This window comes from Prionailurus viverrinus, chromosome B2, assembly GCF_022837055.1.
Source record: "Prionailurus viverrinus isolate Anna chromosome B2, UM_Priviv_1.0, whole genome shotgun sequence".
In the NCBI taxonomy this organism is placed as follows: Eukaryota; Metazoa; Chordata; class Mammalia; order Carnivora; family Felidae; genus Prionailurus; species Prionailurus viverrinus.
Window position 1 is genome coordinate 135,790,957 of NC_062565.1, and position 21,679 is coordinate 135,812,635.

A 21,679-nucleotide genomic window follows, 5' to 3' on the forward strand; every position below is an offset into this window, starting at 1 on the left:
CTAGAAAATTGTGTTCTAGAAAATTCTCTTGTGTTCTAGAAAATTCTCAGACCATTCAATTCACGAAAAACCACTCATTGTTTTTGATTAACCAGCATTTGGAAAAACTTGTCTAAATGGGTTAGAAGTGAAAGTGTTTGCCCCGAACAAAAATGTATAGTGTTGAGGATGAGAAGTATTGTTAGTTTTGCTGAATTTAAACAGTCATCTATGTGAAGGGTCTCAGGACTGAGAATAATCCCCTTATTCCCAAATATTTTGAAACATGGAATTAAGTGTGTGTGTGTGTGTGTGTGTGTGTGCGCGCGTGCGCGCGCGTGTGCGCGGTGGTGGTGAGCTCACTTCAAGTGTAAATCATGTCCTGGGTGGAGCAGGTGGATTTATAGGAAGAGGAACTGTCGTGTTAGTTCAACTCCTAATTGCAAGTCAAGGTGACTCATCTGGGCATCCGAAGGTCAATGTATGCATGGAAAAAGACTGACTCCTCCGTGGCTATTTTTCTCTAAGTTAAGATGCCTAAAACCCTGAATTTCTTCTTAAATGTCTCTTAGTACCTGTCATTTTTGAAGTTGTAAGTGAATACTGAGTTTTAAGCACAAAGGAAAAAGTATCTTACACAGTGAAAAAAAATGGCACAAGAACTTCTCAGAAAGAACTTAGCGCATTTTAATAACTTCTTTGAAGTTGCTCTTGAATGACTGAATTCATTGTCCAAAGACTCAAAGGAGTTGGAATTACTTGGAATTTCCCACTCTTCGCCATACTTCTGGATCACAGGCACAATTTTCAAAATACTGGTAGAGCCAGGTCCTAGTGCCAGAGCGAGGGAGAGATTTTGTATAGTTTCTCCTTCTATGATTACTATAATTTTAGCTGTTTTTGTTTTGATTGAAATTTTCCTGGTTGGTTCGGTCGGTTAAAGCCGGTGCTAGCTAACCTGGACAAGCGCCAGATGTCTGGAACAAGACAAGCTTACTCTGTGCGGGGAGACTGTCCTTAACCACCTCGCCACTGCCTTCCATCATCTACCTTTTGGCCAACTAGGTGCCCACCCTCTTGGCTACGTGTTCAGGGTTTAGAACAACCTCCACGCCCCAAGCAGGCGGGGGTGGGGGTGACATGGAGAGTAGTCATCAATCTCTAGGAGCCAATCATAGTAGTTCTAGCTCCTCTGTCTGTGAAAAGTTGGGTGGGGAACTCACCTTGAGGACAGCTGGCGTCTTCCATGGGGCAGACGTGTTTCAGCCTTGCCACCTCTAGCGTTGAAAGGACTCCAGCCCCATCCCATTTCACATAATCTCCCACTAGATCCTTTCCTTTCACTCCTCAGGGCCTGCCCTCTCCTGATGATGAGTTTCAGGAATGGAACTCTTGGGGAAAATCCCACCTCAGGCTCTTGGCGAAAACCTTAAACGGAAGGAACAAAGCAGATGATAAATCTGGGTAGAGCAGACCCGAATGTGGGTTGACTGCAGAGCCAGAAGTCCAGGAGAAAGTTGCTGTTTGCTTCTTTTACTTCCTGTGCCTTTATAGCTGTGGGTCTAGAATCCCACACAGAATCCTCTCCATCATAGAAAATATTCAGAAGAAATTAACCTGATGACCTATTTCACTTCTGAGAAACTTTTTTTTTTTTTTTATAATAGCTACGGGTAAACTTCACCAGCTTTTTAAAAAAGTTCATAAAGGCTCCTTTACTGTGTTTGAGCATCTTTGTGATTTCTTTCAGTCGCCTCAACAGAAATGGAATGTTGTGTACAACAGACATATATTAGTGTCTCCCTATAATTTTACACATGTACACACGCAGCTTTCTGTTTATAACTTCCCTCCCCATCTCTTTGCCCGAAAACTTATAATAAGCTCATTCATTTGTAACTCTACTTGGCTGCATGATGTTTTTAGAGTAGTAAAATTAGTTCAATTGCTTTCCCCGGTAAAAAGAGGTAGCTTGGAAATGGTATTGAGAGAGAGGAAAGCTGGCTAGTCAGGGAATGCAACACTAGAAATGTAAGACCAGTAAACAGCACCGAGTCCTTTAGAGAAATGTTTGCTGTATGTCCCCAGCCCAGAGCTAAGCGATGATCAAGCCTTCTGCCCTTTAGATATAAAGACATCGCAATGCTCTGCCTATGAACGAACAGACGCTTTGTAAGGAGAGAAAAACTGGTCTGAAGAGAATCTCTCAGGCGCTCTGATTGTCTGATTGCACAAACATCGCCTCGTCAATTTTTCTCACAATCCCAGAGAGGAAGTGGCATGAATAGGAATGTGTTTGGAGCTGGAGGGTGGGGACAGGAGGGAGAGAGACGCTTCCCCGCCATCCGAAGAGGCGGGAGGGCCAAGAAGCCCTTCACCAGGAACCTGCGGCGCGGTCCCTCCCCGCGTCCCTCTCCCGGCGGTCCCTTGCCCCCGGCAGCGCCCGGCCGGCCGAGGCCGCTGGAGACGGCGGGGTTCCTGCGCCCTGAGACTGCTGGAGGCGGAAAGAGCAATTCCCCGTCCCCCGGAGGAGAGAACACGGCACCCGCGCAGCAGGACCGTCTCTGGCACCGGCCCCGAGCCGGTCCTTCGGGCGTCTGCACACGGGCGCCCGCGCGTGCCGCCGCGCACACATTCCCGCCTCCGCGCGCAACTCCCACGCCCCAGCCCCTCGGCCCGCCGGGCGCCAGATCCGCCTCCCGGGGTTGGAGCGAGAGGGTCCTCCGCGGCGTCTTTAAGGCTGCGGTCCCCGCCCCTCCCTCTTCCCCGCCCTCCCCCGCCCGTCCTCCTCCCGGAGGCCGCGGCTCCTCCCGACCTCCCCGCGAGCCGGGCTGCCGGGCGTGCGCGGCGCGCGGAGCAGGTGCCGGCGAGCGCCTCGCATGCCGCTGCCCGGCCGGAGGTGGTAGCGGCGCCGGGCGCGCTCCGCCCGCCCCTCCTGCGGGCCGTACTCGGGCTCCGGCGCGCGCGGGGAAATGTCGGTGGCGACGGGCAGCAGCGAGGCGGCCGGTGGGGCCGGGGGCGGCGGCGGCGCGCGGGTTTTTTTCCAGAGTCCCCGGGGCGGCGCCGGCGGCAGCCCCGGCTCGAGCGGTGGCTCGGGCTCCTCCCGGGAGGACTCCGCGCCCGTGGCCACGGCGGCCGCTGCGGGGCAGGTTCAGCAGCAGCAGCAGCAGCAGCAGCAGCAGCAGCAGCAGCAGCAGCAGCAGCAGCAGCAACGTCGCCACCAGCAGGGAAAAGTGACAGTGAAATACGATCGCAAGGAGCTTCGGAAGCGGCTGGTGTTGGAGGAGTGGATCGTGGAGCAGCTGGGTCAGCTGTACGGCTGCGAGGTACTTGGGCGCGGGGCCGGGAGGGTTGGGGGCCTCGCTCGCCCCACTGTGCCCACACGGGGATTCTCCAGCTCCGGCTCTCGGTTGCGCACCGCCCCGACTCCTGGGGACCCGACGCTGGGAGCGAGGCGCAGGGCGTTCTCTCTCCAGGGTGCCCTCTGGCGCCGGGGCGCGACGGTTGGGAGCCCCTGTCGGGTGCCGGGTGCCGGGAGAGCTGCGGGCCCTCTTCACGGCAGTGGGGAGGGTTAGGTCTGGCTAAGCGCATTGCTTTTCTCAGAGCCTTTCCAGGCTCTGGCTGCAGCCACACGAAGCGGGGCTCAGAAGGGCTCACCCCAGATGCGCCTAACCCAACAAGAACAGTACTCACTGCTGAGATCCTGGCAATCCCGCATTTTTTTTTGCGGAGAGGGAGCAGGGAAGGGACCTGAAAGCTGCTTAACGGACAGGAGAGGTTCTGGGGATCTCAGAGACCCCCTCGGTTCCTGAAATTCCACATCAAAATCATGAGGTGAACGCTTTCTCTTTTGCAGCCAGCCCCGACGCGTGTCCCCATAATTCATCCTTGCATTTACCGAAGCTGCACACGCTGGGCTTTGTTGAAGCAGCTTGCTTCCTTCCTGGCCAAGCTCGGTTACTCCCGTTGGTGGGCGCAGAACGGAGAGCCTTTGGCAACCTGGAAGGGTGCCTGGGTGAAAGGCAGGCAGCTTTGCGGGCGGTGTGCGAGATGGCCGGAACCCACTGGGTTCCCCTCCGCCACGACGCTGGGACTTCCCACAGTTCAGGGGCTAAGGCTTACACACAAGTCTGCCGGACGTGTATATGCTTGATGTTAGGAGAAACGGTGAGAATAAGCTGTAACAAACGTCTGCTAGAAAAACGACTGAAGCCAAAATGATTCCCGGGGAGATTCTTTAATAACAGCAATTGTGGTCGAAGTGTTGTACTTCTCTTAAGGGCGTGGAGTTGGGGAAGGGTGGGAGAATGAAGGGGGGTTAGTAATTAAGGATATGGCTTCTAAGTCAAAACTAGGTTTGTGTCCATACTGCGCTTAACCCTGTTCAGCAAAAATGAAAGCCAGATGAACTCATTGGCTTGTCTACTGGTTTGGGGTATTCTGTTTTTCACACATTTCATGGCCTATTGTGAACGCATCCTTTCCTTAAACGTTGTCATTGCACAAGGCAACAGCATTCTTATTGCGGACTACTGATGAAGGATTGTGATATAATGAAGCTTGACTATATGACTAATGGGCTCGTAAAAATATATTGTTTCCAGCCTGGCTCTTATGAAAAGCCATGCTAATTGCGTAAATAAAAACTGGCCAAAATAGGAAGTGTTCCTGGGATTTTTTTTTTTTTTTTAATAGGAAGTTGGCAAAACTCTTCCAAGAAACACTATGTTTGATTTCGATGGGATTACTGTTGGGTGGATGGATGTGCTCAGTCTTGCCTCTGTAGAATCCAATTAATTTTCATTTATTTCACACTCATCTTTATACTCCATTTTGGATTTGGAGAAGAGTTGAGTTAATAGCGAAACTACTGTTGAAATTAACAGTGCTTTAGCAGTGCTGCTTTTATGGAAGACTAATTAGGTGCAGTTGGAGAAACCAGAGAGTTCCAGCCCCTTGGGCAGGTTGGCGAATCAAATATTTTGAAAATTCTTCAGAATAAATGGGGGAAGATGGTGGATCGAATGTTCACTGTATTGAACATGTAAGTTAGGTACGTATTTTAAAGGGTAAACACGACCTTGACTCTTTCCCTTGTACATCTCTTCTCCTGTTTTAGACCTTCTGATGTGCAGCAAACAACTGGAGTTTTGAGAGAGAGAGAGAGAGGGAGCGCTATTTGCTGCCTGTGTGTCATAATGTGACAAGTATTTCTCTTCAAGTTGTTTGCTCTGTCATTTTAGGTTGAAGGAATATTGGTCATTGAGAGGTTGTTGGCAGTTTGTAATTACTAAGCCAATGATACACCTTTTATATAATAATAAAAAGTGTGTGGACTAATCAGTAGCCATATAACTAATTGTTTTCTCCCATCTATTTCTCCACTGGTAGGACTCTATTTTTAGCTAAGGTTCTCTAGTCTGGTAGCCTTTCCTCGCTGATAGCCTCAGGTATTTCAGCCTCTGGCTTTTTAATCTAGGAGGACCTTACCCTGGCCAATAGCTCTGAATCTCATGAACATAAAGGGACGGGAATGTCCCTTTTACACTTAAAATTGGTAAGGTTTTAAATTTGGATTGCATGCAATTGACACAGGAAGCAAATTTGCCAGGCTTCAAACTGGCCAGAGGCCTGAGCTTTCTGCCAGGTTGGGGGACAGGATGAGCGTATATTTAATTTCAGAAGAACTTCTATCAGGCAGGTGGGCAGCGAGGTGACTCGTCCCTTGCGGAGTAGAAAATAGTGATCTTTTGGAGATAACGTGCGCTTTCTAAATTAGGAGTGGGAGAGAAGGAAGACACCGAATAACTTCCTGGCCGTGGCCTTCTCTAGAAGTTTGCAGTGGCCAATCAATTTTGTATGGAGAATAATATAAGGGCAGCCTCTCTGGAGTCCTTACTACGTGCTAGGTGCTGTTCTCTGCACTTTGTATGGACTGATTCATTTAGTCTTTACAACAACCCTATGAAGAGGGTGCTCTTGTCCCTGTTTTACAGGTAAGGAAACTGAGACACAGAGGAAGAGGCTTCACAGCTCACAGAACTGGTGAATGGCAGGGGGTGGGGGTGGGAACACGAACCACGGCGGTGTGGCTCCTGCGGTGTGCCGGTAACTCTGCAGGGTCCGGTGTAAGAGAACCGATAGAGGCCCTCGTAGTGTATGTGTAGATATTTAAAAATAATGAGGGGCGCCTGGGTGGCTCAGTCGGTTAAGCGTCCGACTTCAGCTCAGGTCACGATCTCGCGGTCCGTGAGTTCGAGCCCCGCGTCGGGCTCTGGGCTGATGGCTCAGAGCCTGGAGCCTGCTTCCGATTCTGTGTCTCCCTCTCTCTCTGCCCCTCCCCCCGTTCATGCTCTGTCTCTCTCTGTCTCAAAAATAAATAGACGTTAAAAAAATTAAAAAATAAATAAAAATAATGAATTCGTAATAAGCATCTTGTAAAATGTGTTCTATCCACCTACCTTGATATCTCCACGGTGGCTTGGAAGGCTAGGTTTGAATTTTGAATTCTCAGACTTCCCAAGACTCCAAGCTGGAATGTAGTTGGAGAATCCACCCGCCCAGGGCCTCCTTCCTTTTTCTACCCACCCGTGGTATGGTCCCACCTGGTGAAGAGCATTGTGTCCACTTGCACACCCCATCTCGGTCTACACCCTCTGCCACCCCTTAATCATACCTTTAGCTCAGACCAGTGGCAGAGACCCCCTTGGGAGGACAGATCTGGGAGGAGCCTGTTTGCGCCCTGCAAGCGGCTTCGTATTTGATCATGAGATTGTGCGGGGCTGCAGCGGAGCCTAAAAAGAGACGGAGGTCACCGCATGGGTGTGTGGGTCCAGTTGGTCCCAGGGACGCCACAGGAAGTTGGGTGCAGAAGGACTAGGGCCCAGGGCTGTGGCCCTTCTTATCCAGGCTATGGGCAGTGTCAGCAAACACCATATCAAACAGCCTTTTGGATATAAAGATACATGGGTTTATAAATTCTAAGCTTAGTTATGTCGATAGTTATCTCCCATTTCATCACCTCGTATGGATAGTTAAATCTCAGCTAGGGATTTGGTCATAATGGACCTGTTAGGATGAATCTACATCCACATTTAAGAATTTCTGTTTCGGGGCACCTGGGTGGCTCAGTCGGTTGAGCGTCCGACTTCGGCTCAGGTCATGATCTCACAGGTCGTGAGTTCGAGCCCCGCGTCGGGCTCTGTGCTGACAGCTCAGAGCCTGGAGCCTGCTTCAGATTCTGTGTCTCCCTCTCTCTCGGCCCCTTCCCCGCTCATGCTCTGTCTCTCTCTGTCTCTCAAAAATGAATAAGCATTAAAAAAAAAAATTAAAAAAAAAAAGAATTTCTGTTTTGAGAGATTTTCCTATCTCTTCCAAACCCAGACAGTTTTTAAGAGCGTTTGCAATCTGGCATAGCGTCTACTTTGACAAGTATTGCAAGATGGCTTACTGACATATCAATTTTTCTCATCTTGCCCAGCATCAAGATAACATCTGTACTTCCAGGTTTGCAATTTGATTTGCTCTGGAAATAAAAGCCTGTTGTTAACCTCAGATTACTGAAATGCCTGTAGCAGCCTAGCCATAAACAGACTTGTGCGCTGAGGGCATTTTCCTGGGTTATCCTGAATGTCCATCCAGGAGGGCTTTCCCTTAGCTGCATTTTAGAAAGTGTTTTCTGGCATATTATACCTTCTCATCTTCCCTGACTCCCTGTCATGCTCATTCTGCAAATCAAGTGTTTTTCCAAATTTTTTGATGGCAACCCTGGAAAGAAATACCCTTTAGATTGCTGCCCGTCACACGGACACATGGATGTGTGAAAGACACATGGACTTACAAAGCATCGTTTAACATTACTGCGTGTGCTAAAGAAAAAAATTACAAAGGTAATGTAAAATATGACTATTCATGTTTAAATACCGTATTCTGTTCTATTTCGTTTTCCAGAATTGCTGGTTTGTGACCCTCCCAATTGATTTCATAACACATTTCGGGACAGTGGCATGCAGTTTGAAAAGCCAGAATTAGCTGGCGTTTATTGAGTGCTCTTTATGCATCAGGGATGATTCGTGTAATCCGAGTAACAATTTCTGATATTCTCACTTTATGGGTATAGAAACTGAGCCATGGAGATGTCAAAAAGTCGCCCCAGAGCCCATAGCTATAACGTGGTGGGGCAGGGCTATGTCCAGGAAATCAGTGCAATGTCACCACGGTGCCGCACTGCTTCTCAAGGCGGGACGGGGCCAGGCACCTTCTGGAAGAAAGTACTTCAACCGGTTCCCTTCGGAACAGTGGCTGGGGAAATTCGGTGTGGAGGCAGCGGTTAAGAGAGTAAATGCTCTGACGCTAGAAGAGCTGAAGTCACATTGTGGCCCCAGCCCCAGCTTTCAGGAGTAGTAGTGAGTAGGCAATTTCCTTGACATCTCTGAGCCTCACCTTCCCCTCATGTTTAAGGGAGTCACCGGCCCTCTTTGCAGGGTCGTTAGGAGGACTGGATGGGAAAGACCTGGAACGTAGGGGCTGGGATGCTGTCGCTGTTCAGTCACTCGTGTACTTTGAACCGTAGCCACTGTCTATTGCTTATTCTCTACGATGTGGGCGGAGGACAGGAAAGAAGAGAAAACAAGGCATTCACATCTATCTGGCGGTAGAATTTGGAGAAGGATGCGTAGGTACTTGGGGTCGGGATGTTGGCATGTGTTGGAACTTGAACGTGGGCAAATACTCTCTGTATCATTCCCCTTTCTTCTAGTATCTTCCTTACTCTGGAAGTTCCTGTGGGTTTTCATGTGTATGGAGAAATTAGACGTCAGTTGAAAGGCAGGCTCTGTCTTCATTTTCTTTGTAGACGTCCTAATATGGTAGAGGACAGTTCTTCAACCGTGAAGCGTTTGTTTGATTGAATGAAAAGAGTCAATCTTCAGACAACCTTTTACAAGTCATTGGCGTTGCAGTTGAATTCGTTGGTGGCATTTCTTTATTAGAATCACAGCTAGAAAAAAATAGATTTATGGTTTGCAGCAATAATCTATATCCTACTCTTGCATTATTACTGTTTTATTTCAGCATTGTTGAAAAGCACACCCCGCCCCCCCCTTCATTGACTTACTTGCTCCAAATAGAAATTTACAGATCGTGGTGACAGCGAATTGATTTTTCAGCTTCGATTGTGAGAATTCTTTTGTGAACCCGCTCTTCCTTGCATCTCCCGCCCACCCTCTTTTCCTCTGCTTCTGCTGCGCCCCCTGACACGCTAGCTCTGCCTCTGCTTCTCGCCTCTGACTCGCCTTCGCTTCTAGGGTCTTCTGCTTTTCTCCCAGCTCTGGAACTACCTGGCTGCACACGGCAAACCTGGCCTAATTGACGGCTCTCCTCAAAGGAGTCTCTCTTTCTAGGTGACGGAAGAGCAAAGCCTGCATTGTTTTTTTTTTTTTTTTCCCACGCGGTGCGTGCGCTGTGTGCACGATCGCATTTTGTAGTTTAGTCCCTTGTCTCCTCATGCAGGACTTGGCTATTTCAAACCGTCACCGGTGTTTTCATGGCACCATTTCTGCTCTCTTCCCTCCCCTTCAGCCCGGCCTGCAGCCTCCTCCTAGGCCAGCCAGTGCAGCCGCTCTGCTGTGGGGCTTCTACCCGCCCTTGCTCCCTGCGGGCCCCTGGACCCCAGCAGGTGCATGAGCCCAAGTCTTTCTCCCCTGCTAGAAACAGCAACAGCAATCGCCTGCCATGAGTAACGCTTCCCTTCCTCAGTCCTGTATCCCCTCTGGTTGCTGCTTGTTCTTCTCTTACCATCCATTTTTCTGGATCTTTCTTTACCCATGACAGACGCTGTTTATCCACCACCGCTGCCCTGAGGACCTTGCTGTTTCTCATTCCGGGGTGGGGTTGGGGTGTCGTGTGGGTCTTTACTGACTTGGCCTTCCCCGTGGAAGCCTTGGGCTTCTGAGACAGCCTCTCCAGGACCTCACGCTGTTCCCTGGCTACTCTTCCAGTCCCCTTCCGGGCTTTCTTTCTCTGCCCATCTCTCTGAAGTCTGGTGTTGCTCAGGATTTGTCTTTGGGCTCCTGCTCTGCCTTCTGTGTCCCCTCCCCGCCGCATGTTCTTTCTGCATGATACGAATATTCCTGGTGGCTTCAAGTTGCTGTCCATATGCTGACAACTCTTCAATCTGTATTTTTAGCCCAGAGTTGTTTTCCGAGGACCAGATATATTCGGAGAGTTTTGAAATGGACAACGCCACTTAGAGGCTCCACGGGAGCCTCAGGGTGAACCGGTTTGCAACCGAGTTTACCTTCCTCTGCAAACCTGCTCCTCTTCCCCTGTTCCCTCAGGGAATGGCAGGAGCCGCTGTCCACACATGTCCCGGCCAGAGGTTCTGCAGGCATCCTCTCTGTTGCCTCTGCCCTGCAGGTCACACCCCGAAGTCACAAAGTCTTTTTTTTTTTATATATATTAAATATAATTTATTGTCAAATTGGTTCCCCTCCGACACCCAGTGCTCATCCCAACAGGTGCCCTCCTCAATGCCCCCCACCCACTTACCCCTCCCCTCCACCCCCCCATCAACCCTCAGTTTGTTCTCAGTATTTAAGAATCTCTTATGGTTTGGTTCCCTCCCTCTCTGTAACTCCACCCCCCCCCCCCCCCCCCGGCCGTGGTCTTCTGTTAAGTTTCTCAAGATCCACCTATGAGTGAAAACGTGGTATCTGTCTTTCTCTGACTTATTTCACTTAGCATAATACCCTCCAGTTCCATCCACATTGCTACAAGTGGCCAGATTTCATTCTTTCTCATTGCCACGTAGTATTCCATCGTATGTATAAACCACATCTTCTGTATCCATTCGTCAGTTGATGGACATTTGGTCGCTGCCCCCCCCGCAGCAGAGAAATTTCCTTAAAATTTCTCACCAATTGACACTTCCGCCTCAGGTCTCTCAAATTACTGCCACCACCAGCAGCCCCCTGCTTTGCTGCTGCTGTTACAACCGCTTGCTTCGGCCACTGATGCAGCTCCCGGCGGAGGGCCAGGTGATCTGTACGTTTTGTCTCCCACGGTCAAACCTCACAATAACTTTGGGGGGGGGGGGTTGTGGTATCATCTGCATTTCTTCATATTGTGGTGGAGGAGACTGAGACCAGACGACTTGTTACTTGTCCCTGTCTCAGCTCGTCCTGACTGCAGAGTCCCTTCGCCACGATGCAGCCATTGCGCCCAGCAGCTCCGTTTATTGAGTTCTTACTGCATAGGCCCATCCTCGCCGAGACTCTGCAAGGTAGGTAAAGAAACTGAGGCACCGAGAGCTTGAGCAACCCCTGGTTAGAGGCCACGTCACTCGCAAGGGGCGGAGTCCGGAACGGACACCTGTCTCTGGTTCCTGGGCTGGGGCCTCCCCGCTGCGAGCCTCCCCTCCATCCACACCTCGCTGCGGTGACTCAAAGTGTCTTCTGAAATGCAGACTGGATCCTATTATTCCAGGGCCCTCATGACAAAGCAAGAGCCCATAGGCTGCAGCAAAGGCTCCGGGGCTTGCCCTTGTGGCATTTCCTCTATGGAGCATCTCTGATACATCCCCTCACCGGCAGGCTGGCTGCAGGCTTGCCCCGCTCTTGGCCTACCGTCTGTCATCCAGTCGCACAGCTTCGCGAGGGCAGGATCTCGTGGTCCCTGCAGCCCCAGTGTCTCTCAGGCCCCTGGCTGCACTGAGGTGTCCAGTACCTGGCTGGCAGGTGAGTGTGATAGAAACCGGCCCTCGAGACCATGTTCCGGAACTGTGCATTTCAGAAATACACGCCCCCACTTAACTGCACTAATGCCATTTGGCTCTGCCTGTGTTCGAAGTCTCCTCTTTTCATTGTTGACTCAAAGTTTTGTTTCTTTCCCTTGGTTGTGAATTACATCCGTGCCGTCCTTTGAACCTGTGGACTGAACGGAAGTTGTGATGGCGTAAAGCACAGGTACAGGGCGATGAAAGCCTTCAAAGGGAGTAATCACAGGTTGCTGCCACTTCTGTCTGTAATTTTAATTTTTCGGTATGTACAAGAATCCTAGTTTATTTGCACCATAGTTGCTCATTTCTCTGAGAGTGGAAATGCTTGCTGGGCGAGGAAGGGGTGAGTGCTTTTCCACCAGCAGATAAGATTCAGAGCGACAGGCTCACACAGGTTTTAATAGAACAAGGCACGAGAGCCAGGATTCCTGCCTCTGCTTCAAGGTTCTGGCCAATAAACTCTCACCAGGTTTTTCTTAGTCAGCACTGGCACTTTGGAAATCTGCTCCACTGTGTAAAAGCTGAGAGAAAAAAAAAAAAAAAAAAAAAAGAAGAAGAAGTTGAAACCAGAGTTGTGGATTAGTCTCCACAACGTTACTTTACGGTTCAGGAAGAAATGATCAAAGAAGGGCTTTTGCTTTTCTTAAAGAATCCTCAGGGCAAAGCGTGGAAGGAATCTTAGAGGGCAGGAGTATTCATTCATTCGTTCCAACAGATATTTGCAAAGAGGAGGAAAGAGGAATAAGAAGCCTTCATCCTTTTAAATTATATAAGAGAGAAAGAAAAAGAAAGAAACGCTTTCTGTAACAAGAGAAGGAGGGAGGCATCTGTATGATTGAAAGCCCCTTGAGGGCACAGACTATGTCCTGTTCACAGCTATGTTAGGTGTTCAATACATTTATTTACCGCATCCTGGCTCCGTGCGTCTTCCTTTACTCAGAGTCTGTTTTCAGGAAAGGGTGCAATAAAGTCATTCACATTATACCGTAAATGACGAGAACCACTTTAATTTTCATTTTAATAGGAAGTAAGGTCTTAAGTAAGAGAAAGTAACCTCTTATCAGCTGAACTTCAGGAATTGATCAACCAGGGCAGGATCTATTATTTGTGGGCTGTGGGACCTTGTTGGCATCTATGAAATGGATAAAATCAAAACAGGTCGCTGCTTTCTGGGATGTCCCGGGAAGGACCCCGGCCTGTGGAACTTGATCTACTTTGAACTGCTCCTTAATTAGCTCGATGACCTTGGCAAGTCCTACTCATGATAGACTTCTGTTTTCGGGTTTTCTGTCCTTACCTGAACAAAATGAGGGCGGTCTAGGTTTTTACGCTCTGCCCTTTGGAGCTTCTATACGAAAGGTGGCCCTACACTGCAGAAAATGAGATTTATTCAAGAGAGGGTGATATTTAAAGCAGTAATGGAAGAGTCTTTCTCAAAGCAAACGTGACACAGGCATCAGGATGGTTCACCAAAGGATCATTTAGTTGCATAGCTAATTCTAGTAGCTAACGTGAGAGTGTGTCCATGCTTCTCTTGGTATAATCTCTCGTGTGATGTGGCTCGGATAGGAAGAATCGGATTGAGAAGGTGTTTTTAGAACACCCTCCTCCCCTCCAGCACTTCCTAATTACTACTGATTTCTGTTAAATTTGAAATCGGACAGTGCAGATCTCCTAGGTACCCTGTTTGTTTTTATTTATGTATTAAAAAAAATTTTTTTTAATATTTTTATTTATTTTTGAAGGAGAGAGAGAGACAGAGCATGAGCGGGGGAGGACCAGAGAGAACGGGAGACACAGAATCCGAAGCAGGCTCCAGGCTCCGAGCTGTCAGCACAGAGCCCGATGCGGGTCTCGAACTCACAGACCGTGAGATAATGACCTGAACCGAAGTCGGACGCTCAGCTGACTGAGCCACCCAGGCGCCCCTGTTTGGTCTTTTTTTTTTTTTTTTTTTTTTTAATTTAATTGGGTTAACCTTTAAGAAGAACTGGAATATTTGGCTTAAAAATTTTCGGTGTATAACTTATAATACTGACTGTTGAGGGGAGGGTAGTGCTTTCCTGTTCTTATTATTTGTCCTTTATCTTGGCAGCTCATAATTAACTGATAGTGGTATTTATCTTAACTTGTGTTGAGATATAAAGCGAGCACCTGAGAGGGAAAATAGTAGTAGCCTTAGGAAATAAAATTTTTGTTTTATTTATTTTTTTGTTTTAGAGAGAGCGAGCGAGCGAGAGAGCGCGTGAACCAGGGAGAAGGTCAGAGGGAAAGAGCCTCAAGCAGGCTCCTGACGCAGGGCTCGAACCCATGACCCTGGGATCGTGACCTGAGCCGAAACCAGGAGTGAGATGCTTAACTGCCTGAGCCACCCAGGCGCCCCAGGAAATAAAATTTTTAAAAAGTGAAGGATACAAAGTAGCCTAAATAAAAGGCTGAATAAATCCGTATAAATAAATTAATTTTCACTGGGGAATTATTCCTGGGATGTCACTTTATAGTTAGTGTCAGAATGAGCAGGACAGAAGAGAAGAGAAGAAATTAATATTTTTCTTTTAAATTTTTTTTTTCAACGTTTATTTATTTTTGGGACAGAGAGAGACAGAGCATGAACGGGGGAGGGGCAGAGAGAGAGGGAGTCACAGAATCGGAAACAGGCTCCAGGCTCTGAGCCATCAGCCCAGAGCCCGACGCGGGGCTCGAACTCACGGACCGCGAGATCGTGACCTGGCTGAAGCCGGACGCTTAACCGACTGCGCCACCCAGGCGCCCCATGAAATTAATATTTTTCATGGACAGTCCTGGTGGGAAGTGGAAAGCAGAATTTATTGCTATTTATTTATTTATTTATTTATTTATTTATTTATTTCAATTTATGTCCAAGCTAGTTAGCATATAGTGCAATAATGATTTCAGGAGCAGAATCCAGTGATTCATCCCCTACATATAACACCCAGTGTTCATCCCAAAAAGTGTCTTCCTTAATGCCCCTTGCCCATTTAGCCCATCCCCCCCACCACAACCCCTCCAGCAACCTTCAGTTTGTTCTCTGTATTTAAGAGTCTCTTATATTTTGTCCCCTTCCCTGTTTTTTATATTACTTTTGCTTCCCTTATGTTCATCTGTTTTGTATCTTCAGTTCAGAATTTATTGCTCTTAATATTTGTTTATTTTGTATGATGGTGGAATCCATAAAGAATCATCAGTAATCCCATTCAATCCACACAAAGGCGCTGTGATGTAAGGAGCTACCTCATTTTTAAAACAACAGAACTGAGGCTCAGAAGGACTTAGTTCCAGGCCTGAGTTTAAATTACCAGCAGGACTTGGACCCGGAAACAGTGACCATCAATGTCACCCTCCCCACCCCGGACATCTGCACCTATCCTTGTATGTTTGCCCCACACGCTGGGCAAGGCTCTTCTGCTTAATTTATTTGATACATTTTCAAGTAGGCTTCATTTTAGTTGAACAGTTTATAGGATTCCACTCTTGTGTTTGTTTATAATTTATTACATGAACCATTAGTGGGATTCAGCTATTTCTTTAGATAATAGTTTAGTTTCTTCATCCATCAGTTCCCGAGTGTATATTGTGGGAAGTGTGCTATTTATTTCTTGGATTGTCAGCTCTGCATGAATGGTTAGTATTGGAGCCCTCACGCTCTCCAGCTGTCCACGTAGATGGAATTTTGAGGCTAAAAATTAGAAACACACTTTAAATAAAACATTGGTTACAGAGTGGATATTTTATCCTACGTGTTTGAAAGCATCAGATATTACCCTTCCCATGATGGAAGTAAAGAAATAATGCTTCTAAATAAAATGTGCAGGGGTGTCTGGGTGGCTCAGTCGGTTGGGCATCTGACTTCGGCTCAGGTCACGATCTCATGGTTCATGGGTTCGAGCCCCGGGTGGGGCTCTGTGCTGACAGCTCAGAGCCTGGAGCCTGCTTCGAATTCTGTGTCTCCCTCTGTCTCTGCCCCTCCCCCTCTAATGTGCGCTCTCTCTCTCTCTCTCTCTCTCTCTCCCTCCCTCTCAAAAATGAATAAATGTTAAAAAAAATTTTTTTAAATAAAATGTGCAAAGCCCTTAACAACTTCTTTCGCTTCTGATAAAGGATATATATATATTTTTTCCTGAGCTGCTTGGTCAATCATCTGTTAACAACTTTTATATTTTGTATGTCACAAGTACAACTGACACAGATTGTTCGTTCATTTCTGCAAATGTTAATAGATTCAGATCTGTTTCAGGCCAAACAGGTAAGGTGTTGAGATTTCAGATTGGTGAAAAGATGACTTTTCTGCTCAGTTTTTATGAGCTAATACGCCACGTAACAATTCTAATTAGTCAACTGGTTTTTCTTGTGTTTGTGATGGGGTGTGGCGCTCTAACAAGTCAAGAGAAAATGAGTCATTGATTTGGTGCTGAAACATGATTATGCTTGCTATCATGAAAATGGCCTACAAATATTACAACTAAAAAAAAAAAATAACACGTACTATCTCTGGTAGACAAGTGCCTTTTGTTAAGCTAGAATATTCCATTTCTTCATCAAACCCCAGATGGTTCAGCATTCAGTACTCTTATGCCAGAAGCAGTTTCTATGGATGGATGTTTAAATAAAAACGTGTGTATTTTGGTAAACAGACCATCATCTAAACTAGCCTGAGACTTTAAAAGCATTTGGCTGCCAGTCATGTCTCAAACCTCTGGGATATTCTCATGTTAAACTTCAGGGAGGGATAGTGGGCTGTATTTTATAAGTGAAATATTCCAAGTTCGAGTTAACTCATTACTCTAAAGAAGATGAGAGACTGCTGTATTTATCAATTGACACCTTACTGTAAATTGCCCTGCACGAAGCCACTTAAGACAGTGAAGGAGGGCAGAGAATGAGATGCAGAGAACATACAAAACACTTAGTGAGGTGCAAATTCTCCACGCAGCCATCATGACGAAGACACTGGCCCACTCCGCCTCCAGGGGGGCAAGGCTGTGAGCGCTAAGTGGGCCTGGTGGGCGTGGCGTGGACCTAGCCCTTCTTCTCAAGGAATTCAGACCATCTTCTCCCCTCTGGCCCCACTGTACAAAATCAAAACAAGAGGAGAAGTTCCTACATATGGCTTCTTGCTGGTGGTGGAAAATAGGTGGTCTCATTTAAGAGATCCCTACTGGTTGCACTCATGGGGTTCTTTTTACACGCTTAATGCCCGAGTGCAGGGCGCTGCCTTATAGGATAGATGCTCCCGTCTCCCTGGGGCAGGAATGGGCTTGGTCTGCTCAGAAGGACGAGGCGGGCTCCCCGCAGGGCCCTTTGCTCACAATGTGGTCATCCTCGGCTTCCTTTAATTTCCCCTTTTAAATGATAACAGCCCTTCCAGGGGCGTTTTGAGGATTGTTAATGTAAAAAAATCATCCCAAGAAAAGCCCAGGATATTTATGAAAGCGCCATTAGCAACATTTATGCTCTTTTTGCCATGATCGATTCTGCCTTCTTAATAAAAATATTCGAATCGGGGCACCTGGCGGCGCAGTCAGTAAAGCATCCGACTTCGGCTCAGGTCACGATCTCGCGGTTCGTTGGTTCAAGCCCACGCGGGGCTCTGTGCTGACAGCGCAGGGCCTGGAGCCTACTTCGGATTCTGTGTCTCCCTCTCTCTGCCCCTCATCTGCTCACACACGCTCTCTCAAAGGTAAATAAACATTAAAAAAACAAAAACAGAAAACAAAAACAAATTAAAGGTACACTCTTTGGCCAAAAAGAGAACAGAGGCTTTTGGAACTTTTTGTTTTGATTTTTTTTTTTTTTTGATGGGGTTTAGGCCTTTGTTGCAAAATTTGGTCACACACCAGGTTTTATGAATATGGAATAACCCAGTCCAATGTCTTAGAAAGAAAAATCTTGTCGGGCTGCTTTAAGAGAATTACCTTTTTAGTTCAAGAGAATTATCACATTGGAGTTAAGTAATAATATATCTGTCATCATATAACATTCACTCTGGATAAAAATCGTGTCATAGGTTTCTTTCATCTGTGCCTAGAAAAAGGGCTGCAAAAATCTGCGATAAATGCTAATAGTGCTGTTTTCGTGTCATTATGGGTAATTTTTATTCATTTATGTTTTGTACAGTGAACACGTATTCCTTTTATATGAGAAATCGAAAGTTATTTTGAAAAAAAAAAAACGTGGGTGTGGATATCCCGACTGTTGTCACCGGAAAGACAAGGGCTCCCCGCTCCTCAGTGACGTGCACTCTTCCGTCACAGGGCTTTACAATATTAAGAGCAGCCTTCACTTTTTGAGGCCGCCAGGCGGTTTTTTATTTTTATTTATTTATTTTTTTAATTTTTTTTTAACGTTTATTTATTTTTGAGAGAGAGAGAGACAGAGCATGAACAGGGGAGGGGCAGAGAGAGAGGGAGACACAGAATCGGAAACAGGCTCCAGGCTCTGAGCCATCAGCCCAGAGCCTGACGCGGGGCTCGAACTCACGGACCGCGAGATTGTGACCCGGGCTGAAGTCGGACGCTTAACCGACTGAGCCACCCAGGCGCCCCCGGTTTTTTATTTTTAATTGCAATTAATTAAGGAGAAAGTAAGCTAACAATTTTTGTCCTACTCCATTCTTTACATTGCAGGATAAACATACAGAATGCTTTTGGAAATCAGGGTGTCCTTATCTTTTTGGATGGCTAGACTGCCGTGGGAAACATGAACTAGAACGTGGCGCCCGTGTGCAGTTTCTTTTGCATTCGCTCGTACAGACTGTGCTCGTTTCCAGTTGCTCAGGTCAGCACCTCCTTCCTTCAGTGAGGTTGTTTCATGCATTTGTAGTACAGTTAGACTGCCTTGTCAATTTCTGCATTCCCGCCTAGCATCCCCCGGGCTCCTAAGTGATTTTTTTTAACTGTACATCATAAGATTTATTATTTTTTAACATTCATTTTTGAGAGACAGAGAGAGACAGGGCGTGGGTGGGTGAGGGACAGACAGACACACACACACACACACACACACACACACACACACACACAATCTGAAGCAGGCTCCAGGCTCTGAGCTCTCAGCACAGAGCCCAACACGGGGCTCAAACTCATGGACCGTGAGATCATGACCTGAGCTGAAGTTGGACCCTTAACCAACTGAACCACCCATAAGACTTATTCTTTGTGCCATAAAGTTCTGTGGGCTTTGACAAATGCAGAGTGTCATGTAGACTGTCTTCCAGTGTCACATCAAATAGTTTCATCGCTCTAAAAAATCTCCTGTGCTCCCTCCATTCATCTATTTCCGCTTCTCCCCAGGCCCGTTACAACCACTGATCTTTTCAGCATTGCCAACATTTTGCCTTTTCTGGAATGTTATCTAATTGGGGCCATATAGTACATAGCTTTTTCAGACTGGCTTCTTTCACTTAGCAATGTGCATTTAGTATTCATGTGTGTCTTTTTGTGGCCTGACAGCTCATCTGTTTTTATAACTGAGTAATGTTCCACTGTATAAACGTACCACAGTTTATTTGTCCATCCTGTTACTGGAGACATCTTGGTCGCTTCAGGTTTTTGGCAGTTATAAATAAACCTGATGTAAACATCGGCAGGCAGGCTCTTATGTGGCTATACGTTTCAAATCAGTTGGGTAAACGTGCCAGATGAATTTTGAGATGCTAAGGGTATGGGTGCTAGGGATACTGCAGTGAACCCAAGAAACAAAGTCCCTGTGTTCTATAAATAAACACAGTAGGTAAACCAAAGTGGGTTCAGGTCATGAGAAGGGCATCTCTGGGGAAGTTTGTCACATGTGAACCTGGACCTACGTGATGAGAGATGACACCAGCTGTGCAGAGATCAGGGAGCATGAGCTTTCTCCCTGGGGGGCTCAGTTACTGCTAAGACCCTGAGGCAGGATGGACCTGGACGTGGTTGAGGGACTAGGGACAGAAAGAAATGAGAGATGACGTCAGGAATGAAAGTTGTTTTTTTTTTTTTCTTTAGAGAGAGTACAGGTGTGTGTGTGTGAGTGGGGGGAGGGGCAGAGAGAGAGAGAGAGAGAGAGAGAGAGAGAGAGAATCCCAAGCAGGCTCCATGCTGTCAATGTAGAGCCCTACGTGGAATTTGATCGCATGAACCAGGAGGTCATGACCTGAGCCAAAACCAAGAGTCGGACACTTAACCGACTGTGCCACCTGAATGAAAGTATTTAAAAAAAAAAAATAGAGAGAGAGAGAGAGAGAGTGAGCACACACGAGTGGGGGAGGGGGAGACAGAGGATCCAAGCAGGCTCTGTGCTCTCAGCACAGAGCCCGGGGCTTGATCTCAAGAACCGTGAGATCATGACCTGAGTCAAAGTCAGATGCTTAACTGACTAAGCCACCCAGGCGCCCCTGCATGGAAGTATTTTTTGAAGAACCTCTCTTTTAGCGTGACACACAAGGCACACAAATCCGGAGTGGATAGGCTGATGAATATTCTCACGTTGAACCCACCATGTAACCACTATCCAGATCAAGAAGTGGAGGAACATTGCTAACACCACAGGAGTCCCTATTGTGCCCCCTTTCCATCATTAGCCCCCTACCCCACTCCAAGGTAATCTGGTTCATTTGCCTTTTTAAAGAACTTCTCTTGTTCAGCATTAAGGACGTGAGATACACCCAGGTTGTTGCATGCCATTGAGGCTTACTCATTTTGGTTGCCATGGAATATTCCATGTGTGAATCTATCACACTTCTTTTTAATCTGTTCTGCTTTTGATGGGCATCTGAAAGGTTTCCAGTTTGGGACTGTGCTGAATTGAACTGCTGGGAACATTACTGCACATGTCTTTTGGTGAACATATGTTTGCGTTTCTGCTCGGTTATGTACGTAGTGGTGAAACTGCTGGCTTATGGGATGTGTGTATGTTCAGCTTTCCTGGGTAATTCCAGAAGATTTTACGTGGCAGCTGAAAGCAGTTATATGGACTCACATTCCCACTGCAGTATATGAAAGTCCCATCCTTGCCAACACTTAGTATTTTCCCTTTTTCATTTTAACTGTGTGGTACACTGCCACATTGTGGTTTTCATTTACGTTTACCTGAAGACTTCGAAAGTTCAGCCCCTTTTATATGCCTCTTGATACTTTGGGTATCCTCTTTGTGAAGTGCCTGTTCAAATCTTTTGAGTTGGGTTGTCTGACGTACTGATTTTTATGTATCCTGACTACCAATCTTTATACACCCTAGCTATCAGTCTTTTGTCAGAAATATGTGTTGAGTATTTCCTCCTATTTTGTGAGTTGCCTTTTTTACTCTTTTAATGTTAAGTGTCTTTTGATGAGAAGTTCTTAATATTGTCAATTGACCAGTTTTTTGCTCCATGGTTAGGGCATTTCACATCCTGTTTAAGAAATCTTTGTTTGCTTCAAGGTCATGAAGATGTTCTCCTCTGTTATCTTTTGGAGGCTTCATTGTTTTACTTTTTATATTTAGATTGGTAATCTAGCTGAAATTGATTTTTGTGTATGGTATAAGGTAGGGATCAGGTTCATTTCTTTCCCTCCAGTTGACCCTGTACCATTCATTGGAGATGATCTTCTCCCCAGTGCACTGTAGTCACAAATCAGGGGACCTCCTCTGTGTGGCTCTACTATAGATTCTGGTGAGTGTGTTTTAATGTTGGGTTGGGCCTTCCCTTCTTGCTCACGATACTCCATTTCCATTACCTGGCACAATGGCACATGTGCTAAAATGGTAAATGGTTAGTAAATATCAGCTATTGAAGGAGAAGGTCTCAACTTGCCTTAAGGCAGGAGTATTCAAAATCCCTGGGCTCAGGCTCAAAGAAAAGATACTCAGATTTCATTTTAGAAAAGACTTTACTTGACTAGTTAATTCTATTTCTTCACCATGCCCAAATATGGTTTTGGACCCATCCTG

General features: G+C 46.8%; 1 protein-coding gene across 2 annotated transcripts in view; it reads left to right on the forward strand.

Moving 5' to 3' along the window:
- The first annotated feature begins 2,951 nt into the window (after positions 1-2,951).
- The window catches only part of PPP1R14C (protein phosphatase 1 regulatory inhibitor subunit 14C), an 88,755-nt gene continuing 70,027 nt past the window's right edge, over positions 2,952-21,679 (forward strand). Inside the window, exons 1-2 of one of the 2 annotated variants that reach the window (XM_047859324.1) lie at positions 2,952-3,128; positions 3,174-3,305. In XM_047859324.1, the coding sequence (XP_047715280.1) occupies positions 2,952-3,128; positions 3,174-3,305 (309 nt within the window). Of the gene's footprint in view, positions 3,306-21,679 lie in introns of both variants that reach the window. The other variant, XM_047859323.1, reaches the window with a different exon arrangement.